At 47.1% G+C, this 18,152-nt stretch overlaps 1 protein-coding gene across 4 annotated transcripts in view; it reads left to right on the plus strand.

Annotated features, from left to right (window-relative positions):
- SLC14A2 (solute carrier family 14 member 2) overlaps window positions 1-18,152 on the plus strand; it is a 495,406-nt gene that overhangs the window by 451,081 nt on the left and 26,173 nt on the right. For 3 of the 4 annotated variants that reach the window (XM_042239672.2, XM_027961051.3, XM_012103630.5), the window contains 5 exons: window positions 1,665-1,857; window positions 5,861-6,008; window positions 7,302-7,436; window positions 9,180-9,229; window positions 9,733-9,907. In XM_042239672.2, the coding sequence (XP_042095606.1) occupies window positions 1,665-1,857; window positions 5,861-6,008; window positions 7,302-7,436; window positions 9,180-9,229; window positions 9,733-9,907 (701 nt within the window). The remainder of the gene's footprint in view (window positions 1-1,664; window positions 1,858-5,860; window positions 6,009-7,301; window positions 7,437-9,179; window positions 9,230-9,732; window positions 9,908-18,152) is intronic. The other variant, XM_027961053.3, reaches the window with a different exon arrangement.

An 18,152-nucleotide genomic window follows, 5' to 3' on the forward strand; every position in this document is an offset into this window, starting at 1 on the left:
TGACCATGGATTCAGCAAGAGAGATGGCATCTGTGAGCTGGACAAGAGCCATTTCCATGGTGTGGGCAGAACATATACCTGATGGGAGTGGGTTCAGTAAAGAGGTGAAAGAGAAAGATTGGGGACAGCAAAGGCAGACTAGTCTTGAGTGTTGCTGTGCAGGAGGCAGAGAAATGGGGCAACAGCTGGAGCAGAAATCAGGTTAAAGGGGGAAGATCGTTATGTTAGAAGGCGCTAGAGCACTTTGGCCTTCCCAGGTGGCTCAGTGGTAAAAAATTCAGCTGCAATGCGGGAGCACAGGAAACCCGGCTTTGGTCCCTGGGGAAGGAAGATCCCCTGGAGTAGGAAATGGCAACCCACACCAGTATTCTTGCCTGGAAAATCCCACGGACAGAGGACCCTGGGGCGGGCTACAGTCCATGGGGTCGCAAAGAGCTGGACATGACTGAGCGAGTGAGCACACACACACTAGAGCACGTTATGCATTTATGAGGGTGACCTGGAGGAAAAGGAGAGGTTGAAGCTGCAAAAGAGAAAGGACAGAACCGCAGGAACCAAGACTTTGAGACAGGCTGAATCCCAAGTACAGGAAAAAGAATTAGCCTGAGAAGAGAGCAGGAGCACTCCATTATATGAAAAGGCAGAGAGGTAGAGTGTGTGGGAACAAAGCAGTTGGAATATGATTCTTATGGTCAGGAAGATGAGGCATTTCTCATCTTGTCATTTCTGTTTTCTTAATGAAGTAAAGCAAGGTGGTTGGTGAAACTACAGGGAGACAGAAAGCAAAGATTTGAGGAGAAGGGAGAAAATGTGAAATAGCTGTCCCAGCAAATTGGAAAGTTAATTTGCTAGGGATCTATAGTAGGGATTAGGGCAGGCTTAAATGCCTGTTTGAGACTGATCATCCTTAATTAAAAGTTACCCAATCAACCACATCACATGAGTTCAAGTTTGGCCCTGCAGCTGTACACCTGTGCACCTGTGGGAGGCATAGGGCATTGGATGCCAGGCAATGGTCCTTTCAGAAGAAACTGAGATGAGGCAAGGTAAATTTCCTAGTGCTACTCACTCAGCCTTTAAGTGTAGGAGTTAGGATTTGCACCTCACTCCCTCTTTCTCCAAAATCCATGCTGTCTACAAGGAAGATGAAAAGAACACAGGACACAATCAACTGAAGGTTTCATTTTCACATGCTGGTTCCCAGAATAGTTCCAAGCACTTGAGCTGAATTCAAGCCTGTGAGTTTCCTACGTCCATAGCAGCCTCCCCCTAGAAGGTTACTTCAAGCATATATTCTAAATGTTATCACAGCCCAGGATACATCATGATGTACCTTATAATGACCCAAAGGCAACTCATGCCGTTTTGTAAGGATTAGATTTTGTTTTCTTGGTTTAAGAAACCAAGAAATATGTAAATTATTTTATAAAGTTTCCTACTGAACGCAAGTTATAAGACTTTTAAATTTTGTTTCCCAAAGATGTAGACCTATATTGAACACTGGCTTATATCCAGTCCCAGGTCAGTGGACCACTAGATTCTCAAGGGAGACAGGAATGACTGTGTCAAGGAAAGGGGAACAGTGAGTGGCCCAGTGAGCGGACTAGACAGTGTAGACCGAAGATTGATGACAGCTATTAATCTTTTCTCTCTTTCATCTCCAGCCCCGTCTTTTCTAGTGCTTTGAGTTCCATCTTCAGCAAGTGGGACCTCCCTGTCTTCACGTTGCCCTTCAACTTCGCCGTGACTCTGTACCTGGCAGCCACCGGCCACTACAACCTCTTCTTCCCCATGACGCTGGTGGAGCCTGTGTCTTCAGTGCCCAACATCACCTGGTCGGAGATTGAGATGCCCTTGGTAAGTCGCCAACGGCAGGTGTGGGGGCGGCCTGTTTCCACTGCAGCCATCTCAGTCACCACTCTGTGGATTACTCAGGCTCTCAGCTTCTCTGCATCTCCAGTAAATGATGCATCTTAGCAGAGAGGAGCACGGGAAAGGGTCGCTGCCACCTCCACATCTTCTTTCCGTGACCCCCTACTGGAGACCGTACATGTGCCAGGCTTGTCATCAGACACTGAGCATACACAGGAAATAGGACAACATCCCTGCCTTCAGGACACCTACAATCTTCCCAGGGTAACAGATGATAAACAAGGGTACAGATGAGGGTTAGGCTGGCCATGCAGAATGGTGGCTTTGAGGGGAAAATATTAAACAAGATGAATAGGTAGGTGGAGGGTCACGGCACTGAAATAATATTTAAAATTAGGAATTTAAAGACATTAGCAATAGGAGAATTTCCTGGATGTTCAGTGATTAAGACTCCAAGCTTTCATTGCCAAGAGCCCAGGTTTGATCCCTGGTTAGGGAACTAAGATCCCACAAGCCACAAGGCATGCCCCCTGCCCCCACCAAAAAAAAAGATATTATCAATAGAAGATGGGGGTAAATTTTTGTGTATTTTCCATTTCAGTGGCTCTCAAGCAGGAGTGATTTTTTTTTTCCCTCTTAGGGATGGTGAATGTCTACAGAAATGTTTTAAAAGTCAAAACGAGGTGGAATGTACCACTGGCCTCTAGTGAGTAGAGGCCAGGGATGCTACTGGGCCTCCTACAATGCACGGCCTTCTCCCCACAGCAAAATTAACCAGCCCAAAATGTCAATAATGTCAAAGCTGAGAAACCTTGCCTTATGTCCTGATATCCACACATATACAAATGTATTTATTCTACTGATCTCTAGAAATCAGAGATAAAGGGATATAATAAAAATCTCACACAAGATTAAATATATTGAATTGTAAAACTTTGACCTTGTTAGTGCATATTAATGGACAGCCCCATGGACTGTAGCCCACCAGGCTCTGTTGTCCATGGGGATTCTCCAGGTAAGAATACTGGAGTGGGTTGCTATGCCCTCCTCCTGGGGGATCTTCCCAACCCAGGGATCAAACCCAGGTCTCCCGCATGGCAGGCAGATTCTTTACCATCTGAGCCACCAGGGAACCCCTGTTAATGAATACAGGGATAGCTAACAGCTTACCCTGAAGCAAATTTATCATGTACCAGACACTGTCCGAAGCCCTTAGCTTACTAACTCATTTAAACCTCACCATAACCCAATGCTAACTACCATCATCCTCTTTTACAGATGGGAAAACTAAGGCACAGGGAGGGTTAGTTGCCCAAGATCAAGCTGTAGCTGGTGCTTCAAATATTGTTCACAAAATCTGATTTCTGAGCCCTCCCCACCCAGCCTGGCCCTGCGTCTCGATGTGCTTAGTGTGGGGCTCAGCGTGGCCCTGGTGCCGGGCAGACATCAGGTGGCATGCACAGCGCAGGCCCTGGAGGCTCAGCCACACCCTGAGCCTGAAACTGTCAAGAAAAGAAGGCCTCCACCGTCCCTCGTGGCAGACGCTGCTGCCAACGCTGCCAAACTCTTTTTAAAGTTTTTGTCTTGTTAGAAGTTCTATCTGGGGCTGGGGCTGGGGCTAGAATGGGATCAGAGGCAGGGTTAGGGTCTAAATCCAAGGCAATGGAAAAGACAGAGCCCTGTGTTTAAGTGAAAGCCCGCTTTCTCAAATGGAAAACTACTGGGGTCAGAGCGGGAACAAAATGAACTGAATGCTCAGCCATCTGCTGACTGCACACACTGCCTCAGGGCACAGTCTGCTGTCCCTGAGCCCTTTGGGTGAAGCTGGTCTGAGTGACAGCCTCAGGGCATGCGGCACTGCAGGAGAAAAAGGCCCACTGAGCCCCCGACCGGCCCTGCATGGTGAGGCTGTACCATCCTGTGCTGAGAGACCAGAGTAGAGACAGCCACTTAGAAGAGATGCTTCTTATTCATCTTCAAACAGTAAAAAGTACTAGGAGCCAAATCCAGGTTCCCTGAGGCCCAAGCTCACCCTCTGAGCTCCCCGCACCGCCTCTCTGACCACTGACTCCTTTCCTTCTACACCATCCAGATCTGAGTTTTGACCAATCAGCGCCATTTCTCTTTTTCTCTTTAAAACAATGAGGGGAGTGATTTCTGTTTTGTTTAGCCGGCTTGTTGTTGTTACACAAGGATTATCCAGAGTACAGAGAAGGCCGGTCCTTAGGAAATTTCCACCGTACACCTGACTGCCCTTTGCACCAGGGTGTTGGCTTAGAGAGCAAATGGAGGGGTCAGGGCCCCGGTTCACCAGGCTGAAGTTTGGATCCCAGCAGAGCTTCATTCTAAACTCAGACTTCACTCCAAGGCAGCTTGCCCCCTCATTTTTCTCATTCTTGCCTGCTTGGACTTTAAACCTGGCTTCCCAGATGGAGCAGAGGTCCCTGGATTGGAACAAAGGATTTTCAGGGTTCCTTTAAATAAGACAGGGCCCGCACCCTGTGATTCCTTGCACAAGTCTATAGGCTCTGGACTAAACAATGGCTGGTGTTTAAAAGGCCACAAATTCAGAGGCAAGAATGGACATAGTTTAAAAACTGTCTGGGACACTTCAAATTCTCTAAAGAAATCAGACTGACTCTAGAATTAAATGAAGTTGTTAAAAAGAACAAAATTTCACCAAAGAGAGAAGTGCAGTGAACTCCCTACATCTACAGTAGATGACGACTAATCCCTTGGTCCCCAATTTCTATCATATATTAGCAATATCTGGTGCTCTGGCCATGCCCCCTCACACCACTTAGGATGTCTGGTGAGGTGCTAGGCATTAATATTTTTTTAAAAAAGAGCTTTAGGTGATTTCAGTGTTCACAAAATTTGGAAACCACTGAACTAATCCACACATATTTATTAAACACCTATTATGGCCCCAGCTAAAGGAGTCCTGTCCTCAAAGATGTCACATGAGCTAGTAATGGAGGAAGGAGTTGGCAGAATTTTGAAGCTGGAAGATTGTCTGTTGGGCAGCCTCCTTGTGTTACAGAGATGGTCACACACAAACTTCTGCAAAAAACCCTAAAAGCTGGGGCTCGCAACTCTGGGCCAGTGCTCTCCCTGCCCTGTCAATCTCCCTCTTTTCCTTTGTGCCCTCAAAGAACTTTTTGCCAAAATGTGGGTGATTTGGGTATTTTTTTAAAAAAGCTGTCTTGACATCACTGCCAAATCAATCATCGCCAGTTCCAACATCTCCCAGTGACTCTCAAGCCCAGGGATCCGGTGCTTCGTGCTGTTCTCCAGATATTCCTCATGCTACCTGTCTGCCAAGTGCTCCTGGAGATCAGGGGAAGTGCTCCTCTTCTTTCCCAGGCTCCCGCATCCCCGGGGTAACACCAAATGTGAGCAACCAAGAGACTAGGGGTCAGGCTCAGAGGCTTTAGCCTGGGATCGACTACCATGAGCTGGGTGATCTTTGGTCAAATCATTCATCAAAATGGCCTAGACAGAAACCAACACAATTTTCTGTAAAGCAGTTATCCTTCCATTTAAAAAATTTATTAAAAATTTATTAAAAAAATTTTTAATGGCCTAGAATATTTCCAGAATTCCTGGAATATTTCTAGGATTTCAGAAGGTCTAGAGGAAGCCCCCTGGTGCCCTGAAATCTCCCAAAGGCAGCCCAGGGAGGCAACTTCTAGACCCCCAAAGCAAAAGCCACATGTCCCTCAGAACCACCTGGCTCCAGCCTCTGTGCTGGGGACCTGCTCGGTTTTGCATGAGGGATGCTTAGATGCCTGCCAGGTGGTGGAGTGAGGAGTGATTTGTTCCAGCTCGTGCCTTCCCTTCCACATTCTCCCACACGCTGGCAGGCACAGCAATCCTCCCATTCCATGCCATGACCCCCTGGGGAAAGGCTCAGTCCTCACCCCGAGGCTTGGTCCTTGCATTATCAGCCCACACTCCACTGACCTGGACTTTGTTGACTTTGCAGCTGCTACAAGCCATCCCTGTCGGGGTCGGGCAGGTGTACGGCTGTGACAACCCCTGGACAGGTGGCGTGTTCCTGGTGGCCCTGTTCATCTGCTCGCCACTCATTTGCTTGCACGCAGCCATTGGCTCAATCGTGGGGCTGCTGGCAGGTAGGCCAAGGCGCCCCCTCTCGGCAGGGGTCATTTTCCTGAGGTCATTTCTCCCAGTACACACTAAAGAGTCTAAGCTTACTATCTTCACTGAAGTTTTTAAACACTGTCAGGGCTTGAGACTTATATTTTTTTCCTTTCTTGAGTCCGCAGGGCATATGGGGAGATGCAAAAGGGCCGAGACCTATTGGCCTGTAGCCCCTGGGAGCTGAGGGGTGGGAGGCAGAGGAGAATCTGGTGTGGGTGCGGAGCACTAGCAGACCCTGTAGGGGTATAAACGACCTGCTGCTAAGTCGCTTCAGTCATGTCCAACTCTGTGCAACCCCATAGACGGCAGCCCACTAGGCTCCTCTGTCCCTGGGATTCTCCAGGCAAGAATACTGGAGTGGGTTGCCATTTCCTTCTCCAGTGCATGAAAGTGAAAAGTGAAAGTGAAGTCACTCAGTCGTGCCCGACTCTTAATGACCCCATGGACTGCAGCCTACCAGGCTCCTCCATCCATGGGATTTTCCAAGCAAGAGTACTGGAGTGGGTTGCCATTGCCTTCTCCATAGACAACCTATAGCACTTTAAAATTTTAACTAAGCTAACAGGAAAAATTTTCCCAAGAATTGGATTGCTGTTTAACGAATGGGATTTAATTTCTACATATGTGTCTATACACACATTCATATATGTAAATGAAGAGAGTAGAGTCAGAAATGGACCTTGAGTGTTTGGGGAATAGAAGCCTGTTGACTTATCCCAATATTTTTCAAAAATTTCTTGGAAGCATGACTTAAAAAAATGTTATTTGGAAATAATTTCAAACTTATGAAAACTTACAAAATTAGAAATTGTATCTGAGAGACACCCACAAGTTCTTCATCCAGATTCACCTGCTGTTCACATCCATCCCCTCCTGCCGTCTCATTTCTCTGTCTGGATGTATCGATAAGTGTCTGGACATAATTTTTCTCAAGCAGTTGAAATCTTTCTTGCTAAAAATGCAGCTGCTCTGGCCAAAGGAGTGAGGAGGGCCTGCAGCCCCACCTCCTTGGCCCACCCTCACCCTAGAAGCAGTCATACCTCTGAGTGAAATCTTTGAAAAACAGTGGAAGCCACTGCTCTCCCCCCACTGTTGCTTTCCTAAGACCAGACGCCCTTTGTAGAGGCTCCTCTGATGAGCAGGTATTGGCGGGGAGAGGGGGGTCAGCGATGGGAGGAAGGGCACCTGGGGACTGGCACCAGCCATGGGGTGGCCTTTGTGCTGTGACCTCGAATCAGCCAGAAATGCAGTACCTTGTCCAACAGCCCTGACGGTGGCCACGCCCTTCAAGACCATCTACCTGGGCCTCTGGGGCTACAACTCTGTCCTCTCCTGCATCGCCATCGGGGGCATGTTCTACGCCCTCACCTGGCAGACCCACCTGCTGGCCCTCGTCTGCGGTAGGTACCGGGGAAGCTGGCAGCCAAGCCACTCTGCTGTTCCTTGCCCTTCCCCACTCCCCTGGCTGTGTGACACCCATGGTGGACCCTCATCAGTACTGAGCAGTAGTGATGGAAGGACTGCAGCTGGGATCTTATCACTAAGGGATTTAATGGGCCTTCCCTAAGAGCTGGGGGATCTGAGGTTCTTCCCCTGTCAGATGGCATCACCACCACTATTCCTCATGAACCACTAAAGTTCATGAGGAAGTCACACACGCATTTCCTCATGTGCTAGTGGCAGCATTCCTGGCCTCAACAACTGTTCTCGCTCCACCGCTATCGACAGGGCACCACTAAGTGCTAGGCCCTCGGCTAGACCTGGAAGACACAGACCACATCCTCATGAAGCCATGGTCTAGCAGAGACGTAATTGCCCAATATTCAGGACAATTGTCTGTGATATCTAAAAAGACCCCTGGAAAGAGCCAGTGAGATGACGTGCCTGGGAGGACTGAGGTCCCAGAAAATAGTCACATAATTAAAGGAGCCTGATTTGCATTGAGTAAACAAAGAACTCGCTGTGTGAAGAGAAATGACCACAGGCATGATACTGCACCCCAGCGCCGCGCTCCGTGCTGGGCAAACAGCACTCATTTCATCCTGCCAAGGCCACTGCCAGGCATGGATTTTAGCCCCATTTTACAGGAGAGGAAATGAGACTCAGAGGTTGACAAACTTGTCCAAACACAACTATTGATGGCAGAAGTGAGATTCAAACTCCAGTCCCATCAGCCTCCCTGTCCTGGAGTTGTCTATATCCTCTGGAACCAACAGGACACTAATCACTAATACACAAAACTAGAGACAAGCGAAGGGCATAATATCATCCAGAAGGGGTTTTTTTTGTTTGTTTTCCCCCAGTTAAGTGTGGGAACTGTAAATGCCTTCTGTGTCTCTTGTACACTCCTCAGCATCCAGCTGGAGGCTGGACTTGGAGCCAGTGGGCTCAGCAAATATTCACCAAGTCAAAACTACCAAGGTATTTTGAGGTTGAGACTGTAATTGTCTATGATCCTCAGAGAGATGGCCGATTCCTGTGGCTGGAACCACCTGGGAAGGCTTTGGGAGGAGGCTGGGGCTTATCTCAACCCTTTCAGGGTGGGATTTAGATAAGCAAAGAGAGGGGAAAGGTGTTCTGGACAGGAAAACAGAGCAAACAGAGGCAGAAGTAGCTTGTCCAGAGGCACCAGGGCTGTGGATGAGTTGCCCTCACTGTCCTGGGGGTCCTCATCTGTGGGTGAAGCCGGGTGCCTGGCTCAGGGACCCAACATGGTCCAGCTGTGAGGGGACTTGGTGAGGGTCCAACAGCATCACAGCAGCTCAGAATTTTGGACAAGAGGGACTTTATTCAGAGTTCATATAGTCTGACAACTCATCCTTCCAGACAGACAGTCACCCAGCCATCCAGTCTGTGCTAGAGCATCACCAAGGGTAGTGTGGAGGAGTAAAAGATGCTTGTAGACCCCTGACTCTATGCAGGGCTACCATGGAAGTGGGGAGGGAATAAAGGGATATGCAGGCTTTCATCTCTACCCTCAGAGAGCACACAGCCCAGTGAGAGATGGGTCACAAGGGAACACACCAGATGTCAGGGTGTGGAGCCAACACGGTGGCACTGGGGCCAGGGTGGAGTCTGCTCTTAGGGAAGGCTGAGGATGGGCCCTGGGAAGCTGACTCCTGATGGTCCTTGTGTCTCCACAGCCCTGTTCTGTGCATACATGGGAGCAGCTCTCACCAACATAATGTCAGTGGTAAGTTTGGGGTCTCCTGACACTACCCTAAAGTGCCCCGACCCAACCAGGGCTTCAGGACATTTGGAGTCTTGTGAGTGAGTTCTGGTCACTAGCACTCCATACAACAGCCTGGTCAAGGTTTATTTGGGGTTTTCCCAGAGAAGGCCTGGCCGTGGCATATTTTATGTGCCTCTGGGGGGTGTGTTCGTGTGGATGTGTGTGTGAAAGAGAAAGTGTTGTAACCAGCAGTGGGGAATATGGGTGGACAGATGGAGGTACTCATGTTTAGCCAGAAATGAGAGATTGTCTCTAGGGGATTTTCAGCGCCATCATTAAAAGAATCTGATTGTCCCCAAAGGGACCAACACCTCAAATTCAAACCAACCATTCTGACACGATCAACCCAGAAGCCAAGGCTGTCACTAGGGGAGGGTCGCCATTCTCAGCCCCTACCGCATCCTTCTCCTTCAGGGTCCCAGGAACCCAGGAACATTTTCAGATCCCAGTATTTTTGCTTTCAGGTTGGTGTGCCACCAGGCACCTGGCCCTTCTGCCTCTCCACACTCACCTTTCTGCTCCTGACGACCAACAGCCCCACCATCTACAAGCTCCCACTCAGCAGAGTCACCTACCCAGAGGCCAACCGCATCTACTACCTGACAGCAAAAAGCCGGGAAGAGGAGAAGCCCTCCAGCGGTGACTAGCCAAGCTACAGGCAGAAATGCTCTTTGCCTCGACCGGGGCCTGCTCCCTGTGATCTCAGCTCTGGGTCAATCGGCTGCAGCACTCACTTCCTTTGCCTCTCCTCACACCTGTGTGGAACAAAACACACCTAGACCTCCCCTCTCCCTGACACTGATTTTCTCTCTCTGCCCAAATCGCCTTAACTCTCCACTGTGCACTGTTAGAAGAAGTTGGTGATGAGTTCCTGGTATTAGTAGGAAGGCATGTATTTTCAATGTCAGTGACTTAAAACAAAACCATTCTTTGTATTTAGTCTTTTGTAAAGGTGATTCAGAGATGATCTTCTTAGCAGGTTTAACTAAATAATAGAAGCTATGAAATTAAACGTGCTGAGTGGTTCCTGAATGGGTGAAAATTTAGGGAATGCGGATGCCAGAGTGCACAGAGCTAATGACTGGTGGGCACATACAGCTTTACATAAAAGAGAGAAATTTCAGATAGAGGAACACAGTTTGAAAGTCAAAATGGGGACAGTTAGAGCACTGAAAGTATCTAAATAGGGACTCAAACGTTCAGGGGTCAGAGTAAAGTGCAAGAGGATATTCTGTAGCAGGAAGTAATCAGTAAGTTAGGCTCCTACATGACTCATGATGAAAGATTGGCATGTCTCACTGCAGGTCAAGCCAGCAACTTTGAGCAGGAAATTCAGTTGAGGAAATCACCTGAGCTCAGTATGTGAGAGGCTGGGGAGATCCATTTCATCCAGTTTGCCTGTGGGTGTTGGAATTTTATGAGATTTATGATACTTAAAACAAATGGTTAACCTTGAGTAGAAGACCAAACAATTATCAATGAATTGTATAATTTTGTCTTCCCAATTATAGGCATTAACTTTCTATCTTTATTTAGATACAGGGGTTGTCAACCTTGTCCTGAAAAGTGTCAAATTTCAGCTCTGGAGGCTACACAATCTCTTACAAATAAATACTCAACCCTGTCATCATAGAGCAGAGTAGCCTTAGACAACATGTGAATGAAAGAGGGTGGCTGTGTTCCAATAAGACTTTATTAAGCAAGCAGCTAGATTTGGCCCACTAGCTGTAGTTGGCTGGTCCCTGCTATAGGCCATCCAGACAACAACGCTCAGGGTCTAGAGACCCATATGTGACTTAGGAGCTGGTGGGAAGTGGGCAGACTCAAAGGACACCACCAGATTCTTTACATCAGACAAAGCCACAAGGCATTTACATGCTGGGCGATAGTGTGGAGTGTCTTAGGAAATCGAGGGCACCGGGAAAGGGAGATCAGGGTGGCAGGAAGCAGGAAGATCTGCCCTGAGGCTCTTTCAGAGACTGACAAGCCCAGTGATGAGCACTAGGGGGCGCAGTTTTACACCGGCCCCTCCATCCACACGCGTGTCTAGGACACACCCCTCAGGCTCACCCTCTCTTGGCTCCTCGCTGTTTTGCCTCTGCCAGTAGGTTCACCACCACGGGAGGAAGAAGAAAACTGGAGCCCTTCAGTGCAGGGTTTCCAGGCAAGAGGAGCAGGGAGGCGCTGGAATCTCAGGGCTGGAGGGAGCACGCAGGCCAGGTTGCGCCACCATACTGTGACCCATGACCTCCATTTGGAGGAAGAGGACTTTTTGTTTCCAGACAGGCTTCCAGAGGGGACTCCCGTCACCCTTTGGAAGGAGACCCCTCACCCCACGTGTCCTAGCAGGAGATAGAACCAGAAACCCTATTTGTTCTTTATGGGCAAATTGTCCTAGGAAAGCCCCTGTTCTCTCCATTAAGCCCTGAGAATCTCCACCCAAAGCACTGGATATGATGGGAACAGTCCTTTAGCCACGCTTTTTATTGGATTCTCAGGAGAGGAAGACTATCTGGATATGAAAAATGCTTTCAGCTCAGTTGGACAAGATTCTCTCTCCCCTTCCTTCTCTTCCTACACCACTTCTTGGTTTGTCATTTACAAGGTAACACATGGGTCACAGTTATCAGGGTTGTTTTTCCCTCCCAAGTTCCTGCTTTAATTCTCCCGCAAGAATTAACAGTTAACTGTGTTGCAAGCTGCCAAACTTGTTCGGAGAAAAATGGATAAAAGCTAAGTTATTCTGAAAAAGGAGAAAGTATGTCCAGCAAATCTGGAAAAGCCGCACAGCCCCAGAAACTCTATAATGCAGTGTGATCAAGATGGCCAGGTATTTATGCATGAGTAAATGTTTTTACACGTGTTTTTACACATTATCTGCTAGTATGATGTAAGGAAAAAACAGACAAAGTGTATTATTAATCAGTGAATTACCTTGCCAAGAGAAGTTGTACAGGAATGATAAAATAATTTTTTTTCAATCCTTTGAGGCTGAGATGCTGAAAGTTGACGATATTTTCCAAATGTGGTCAAACAATCTTCTCTTGAAAGCAGAACAAGTATAGTCATTAAGCCAGGCTGGTGAACAGAAGCGGCATCTCTCTTGGGCACAGCTGAGGGTGGGCAGAAGTGAAAACCCTCTAAGAAAGCTCTGCCCAGCACAGGCCACTGTCCACAGGCCATGGACAGATGTCCAGAGGTCCTCTTAAGTAGTCCAAATAGCCCCCAGCACCTGAGAGCTAACTCCCTGGTGTTATCTTGTCCCACTTTAACCAGAGCTTCCCCCTCTCCTGCCCCTGAACATGTCGAGAGCCCTAACCTTGCAGATTCTCCCCACCAGCATGGGGCAATCCAGGAGGCCTCCAGGAGGGAAGAAGTGTTTCTGGGAACATGTCATAGCTGTTTCCCTAGTATCATCTCAAACTACCAGCAGTTCTTGGATGTACAAATGATATAGTGAATAGTGAAGTCGCTCAGTTGTGTCCGACTCTTTGCGACCCCATGGACTGTAGCCTACCAGGCTCCTCTGTCCATGGGATTTTCCAGGCAATAGTCCCGGAGTGGATTGCCACTTCCTTCTCCAGGGGATCTTCCCGACACAGGGATCGAACTCGGATCTTCCACATTGTAGACAGACGCTTTACCATCTGAGCCACCAGGGAAGTACAAATGATAGTTGAATATAAATATTTATGGTTGAACAGAAACAAACTACTACTGTCTGAAATTCAAGAAAGTAAGAATGTATGTGTGGGGTTGGGGACGGCAGGCTTTAGCAGGAGTGCTGTCTTTAAACTCTTTTTTCCCTAACAAACCCCTTTCTCCCCCTCTCCGCTGCCTCCTCCCTCTGACCTGGCCGTCTCTCCCACCCGTTCTCATCTTCTGTCCTACAACACTGACAAGCTCTACCATCACTGTGAAACAGTGTTGTTCTGCCGCATTTTTAAATGGTCAGTTTTAATTATCTCTGCAGTCTCTTCTATGATAACTGACATAATCAAAATCTCTGCTTCAAACTGGGAGCTTGCTAGGAAATAATCCATTTTCTTTAGTGTTAAAGTTTTATTGCCAGAATATTATTCATAATGTTCTCGTGGTAATTTGTATCTCTCCGGTTATCTGCGGCTTTGTCTCCTTTTTCATTTCTAATCTTATGTAATTTTCTCTTTCCCTTAGGCTTGTGAGGGGTTCATTCATTTTACTGATTTTTTTCAAAGAAGCAGTTTAGAATTTATTTGTCTTTTTCTACTCATTTCGATTTGTTTTTATTTATTTCTTTTTCCTGTTTTCTTGTGGTTTATTTGAATGTTCTCTTCTGCTAATGTTTTTAAAATTCATATAAAATTCCCTTATTTTAGATCTTTGCCATTTAACAACAAAGACATTTAAGTCTATTCATTTCCCTCAGTTACAGCTTTAGCTGTGTACTGTAGGTTTTGGAATAAAGTGTTCTGTTTTCATCAATTTTAAAAGTTTGTTATTTTTTCATTTTATTTCTCTTTGAGGCAAGAATTTTTGAAGTATGTGTTTCTTGATTTCCAGCACTTCAAACTTTTTGATGTTTTTCAGCTTTCCATATCTACTTTTATAGGATTATGAGCAAAGAATATGGCTGGTACAATCTTTATTTTTAAATGTTATGCATTTTTCTTTGTAGCCAAGTATATGATTGATTTTGAACATACAAAATGCAGATTTTTTAATCTGAAGGAAATGTATATTAAATTGATTTATTAACTGCATCATTCAACTCTTCTATGCACTTATTTATTTTTAGTCTATAAATCTTAATTCTGAAAAGGCTTTGTTAAAATTCAACTATAATTGTATAGTTTTATTAAACTTTTTTTGTATTTCTGAAATATGTCTCATATATTTAGGAGCTACATTGTTTGGTACCTATGGACTATGAGTAACATTGATTATTCTTAAATTTTATCTTTTACTACTACAGACTGCCCGTTTTTATGCTCATTAATGCCTTTAACCAAATTCCAATTCAGCTGTCATTGACACTGCTGAATCCACTTTCTGGTATTTCCTTATCCTTTTATTTTAAACTTTATCATTTCCTTTTAACTGTACCACTTTCTTTTAACTGTGTTTCTGACCTCATTCACTCATTCATCCAGAAGACATTGCATGAGGAACTATTTTAATATGTCACTCAGGCCCCCTTGACAACAAACCAGGAAAGAATCAGACCATTTCCTGCCTTCAAGGAATTCATGTTATGGGGATTTGCCTGGCCATGTGAGTAATCTTACCTGAGAGGATGTCACCACATAAGACTGCCTGAGCCACATAAGGTCACAGCGCCAGTTTCATGATTTTTAGTGGTGAATGAAATATCTTGTTGGGTTAATCTTCTGTTTAGGAAGATTAAGCATGATGTTAAGGGTTTCAAGAAAATTTCTATGCCTCTTCTCCTCTTGTTCTTTATCTTGTCATTACCTGCCTGCCCAAACACTCCCAGCTGTCCCTTCAGTTCAAGTCTTTGAACCTGTTACAAAGTAAACAGTCTTGGGAAGGTAACATAGAAAGCATGATCAATCACTTGCATCTTAGGTTGAAGGAGTCATTTCTGAGAATTGGTTGGATGAGAAAAGGAGAGGAGAGTACAAAGAGAAAAATGGGTAGCACATTTTGAGAGTGTCTTTGGCTGAGATGGGGCCAGGCTAGAGGAATGAGATATGGAGGCCCTTTGTTCTATCATCGGTGATGAGGAACTGTTGTATTCAGCTTAGAGAAGAGAAGAAATGCCTAGGGCCATGACTGTGGAAGAAGTTGTCATGTTACTCAACAATACCTCAGAGCATAGAATAAGGACCACTAGATGGGAGTGATAAGCAAACAGACATTGAACCAATGGAAAGGGATGCTTTTTACAATGGAAGTTGCCTGAGAAATGGTTGTCCTGTGAAACTCTGAGTTCAGGACAAGGGCAGGAGACCTATTAGAGATGCTTGCTCTTAGTAGGGTAGACCAGATGACCGTGGCAGCCTCTCTTCCAACTTCAAGTTTCAGTGATACTATGGCCCTGAGTTCCTACAGAGAAATAAGGGGGAGGTATCATTAAGGTGGTAAAAAGTATAAACATGGAGACAAATATATCAAAAATATACCATTGCTGCATTTATAGGTTTTCCTAGAGCTTGACTGGTTAGCCATTTGCTCAGTCTATCAAAATGCTCAACATGGCTACTTGTGTGGATGCAGCCTGAGGGACCAGCATCATTTAACTGTGCCTTTTCCTTGACTTTCTCATCTTCGTCACTTTCCTCTCTCCAGGGACTCCTCTTCCGGTCAACCCTATAAGATCTGCCCATCAAGAAACTCAATCTTCTTACATCTGTGGCCTACATCTGTGGCTACATCAAATCTGTGTGTTCTAGTTTGTCTGTACTTCCTGTACAAGTCTTGAGCTTTATCTCCATGGGTCATAAATGTTGTAAGGGCCTAGGGACAACTATTAATATAATCTAAAACCAGCTAAGAGTTGGCAGTTTCAGTGAGGTTTATTGATTTCCACTCAATAAACCACAGTCTCATCTGGCAACTTTAAAAGGCATTCACTTTTTAATATGAGATTTTTCAACTTACTTGGCTTTTCTTGCCTCTTGTGATTCAAAGAAAATAGAAGAATCCATAAGAAACACTTCTATTCCTAGTGGAATTAGAATTCCAAGGCCCCAAGGAGGGAGGCGGGGGACATTGCTAGAAAAGTCCTCTTATTCTCTGTGAACTGGTAGCTAGGAGCTGCCAGCCTCTCCTCCACAGGCTGCTGAAACTGAATGAATAAAGGAAGTAACTCTCCAGGGAGCTTCTAGCTCAGCTTTCATTCATTCCACAGGAACTCTAGCCTTTTCCCTGGAGGAATCTGACCTCCCCAAGTCTGGCTCCTAGAGGTCAGTGCAGGCTCCTGCCCCTACAAAGTTGGCAATGCAGAGTTGAAGCCATGAACATTATGAAGAAGATAGTTCCGAAGGAAATTCTGATTGACCAAGCCCACCAGGAGATGATAACCGGTACCCATAAATTATCTTGGGGATCCCCCAGTATCGAGCTGTGGCCTTTGGTGGGACCCTTTGGCAACAAGCATCCACCTCAGTCTTCTGCTTTCCAGGAGCACTCGCTTGCCCCTCCCTTGGTGTCAGACACCACTCATCTGAGGACGCAGATCCATTTGGCTCCTGAGATGTGGGTGGATTTCCTGATGGCTCCTCCCTCCTGGCTACTCATTTCCTGTCTTTTCTAATTGGTCACATGTTGTTCCTGGGTAGCATCGCCCTGTTACTTTCGGATGCGTAGGGGGCTGAAGTGAAGAATGCACCACCGGAAGTTCAGGAGTGTTCAGGAGAGGCCAGAGCAAGAGAGGGCACGGGGTGGGCCTCCTGAGCTGAGACCAGCAGGCTGGGGACAAGGAACGTGTCATCAGCAGATGGCCACAGGCCCTGAACTTCAATACCAGAGGAAGGCCCCTGTGCGGGAGCTGAACTCCAGTCCGTTCCCCACCCCTCCCTGGAATGTGGGGCTCCCCCCCTCCACTCGTCTGTTTGCTTTCCTTCCTCAGAAGGGGCCCCTCACCCTGTGATCAGGACCCCTCTCCGGCAGTTCCAAAACACCTGGCCTGGTGGAAAGGGCGTTTGACGTCAGCGGGGAGTTTGTCTACTCAGGTGTAGCTAATATCCTCAGTGTGAGTTCTGTTTCTGAACTTGGGCAGCCACCTCACACCCTGTCAGTTGAGTGGGTGGGGGTGATACGCAGTTGATGCTTGACCCTTCAGACTCACAAAGCCAAACAGAACATGTTTGGATTGGGCCTCCTCCCCAGACTCCAGCCCACCAGACCCCCCCCACCCCCCCCCCCCCACCACCACCACCACGGCTGTCTGGGACCCAGGAGGGCGGCTTCCCTCCATATATAGAGCTCAGAGTCCTTTCTGGAGACCGGGGTTAGGTTTTGCCCTCCTTACTCTGAGAGGGCCCACCAGGACCTGGTCAGCAGAGTCAGGAGGAAAGGTCTAGAAATTTCCACAAAACCAGAAAGAAGGCATCTAGTATTAATTAGGCTGTGCAGAAATATCCATCAAGACACAGATGGCAATAACATTCCTCAGCCTGTGCCCTGCCTGTGTGGGGGATTAAGGGAGTTCATTGAGGTGGGAACGCAAATTGGCCCCTGAGGAGACGACACTTAGGTAATTGCCTTAAAGGCATATACTGGAGCAAGAATTCTAAGGAAAGGGGTGATTGAAGGCGATGCCTGAGGAAGGACAGAGAAACTACCTCCAGGCAGTCCAAGCTCTGCCCCTTTAAAGGAAACCTGCCTGATGGGGGCACCATGGTGGCCAAGGCCAGTCTTCCCCAGGGAGTTTAGGAAAGTCAAAGAGTGAGCACGCTGCAGGAAGGGCGCTGCTTTTCTCTCCCTCTTCTGCCACATGGTGCCCTTCCTCAAGTGGAAGCCAAGCACCGGGCATAAGGTGAGCAAACGCGAGGGGAATTTACGGAAAGGCAACCAGAGGATGAGCTGGTGGGCTGTGGGAACTGAAGAGGCTCAGCTTTAGGGAGAAGCCCGGCGCCTGAGTTGAGGACCAGAGACGCCACCCAACTGGAAAGAAGTTTCTTCCCAAATCCCAGTGGTCTGGACTCCTCCAGACCTGTGCAAGAAATCCAAAGGAACTCAGGTAAGAGGTCTGGGGGAGAAAAAGGAATCAGGGAGACCCTCTAGCTGGGCTTCCCATGTGGCTCAGTGGTAAAGACTCCACCTGCCAATGCAGGAGACTCTGGTTCGATCCCCAGGTTGGGAAGATCCCCTAGAGAAGGAAATGGCAACCCCTCTAGTATTCTTGCCTGGGAAATCCCATGGACAGAGGATTCTGGTG

This window comes from Ovis aries, chromosome 23, assembly GCF_016772045.2.
Source record: "Ovis aries strain OAR_USU_Benz2616 breed Rambouillet chromosome 23, ARS-UI_Ramb_v3.0, whole genome shotgun sequence".
Taxonomy (NCBI): Eukaryota; Metazoa; Chordata; class Mammalia; order Artiodactyla; family Bovidae; genus Ovis; species Ovis aries.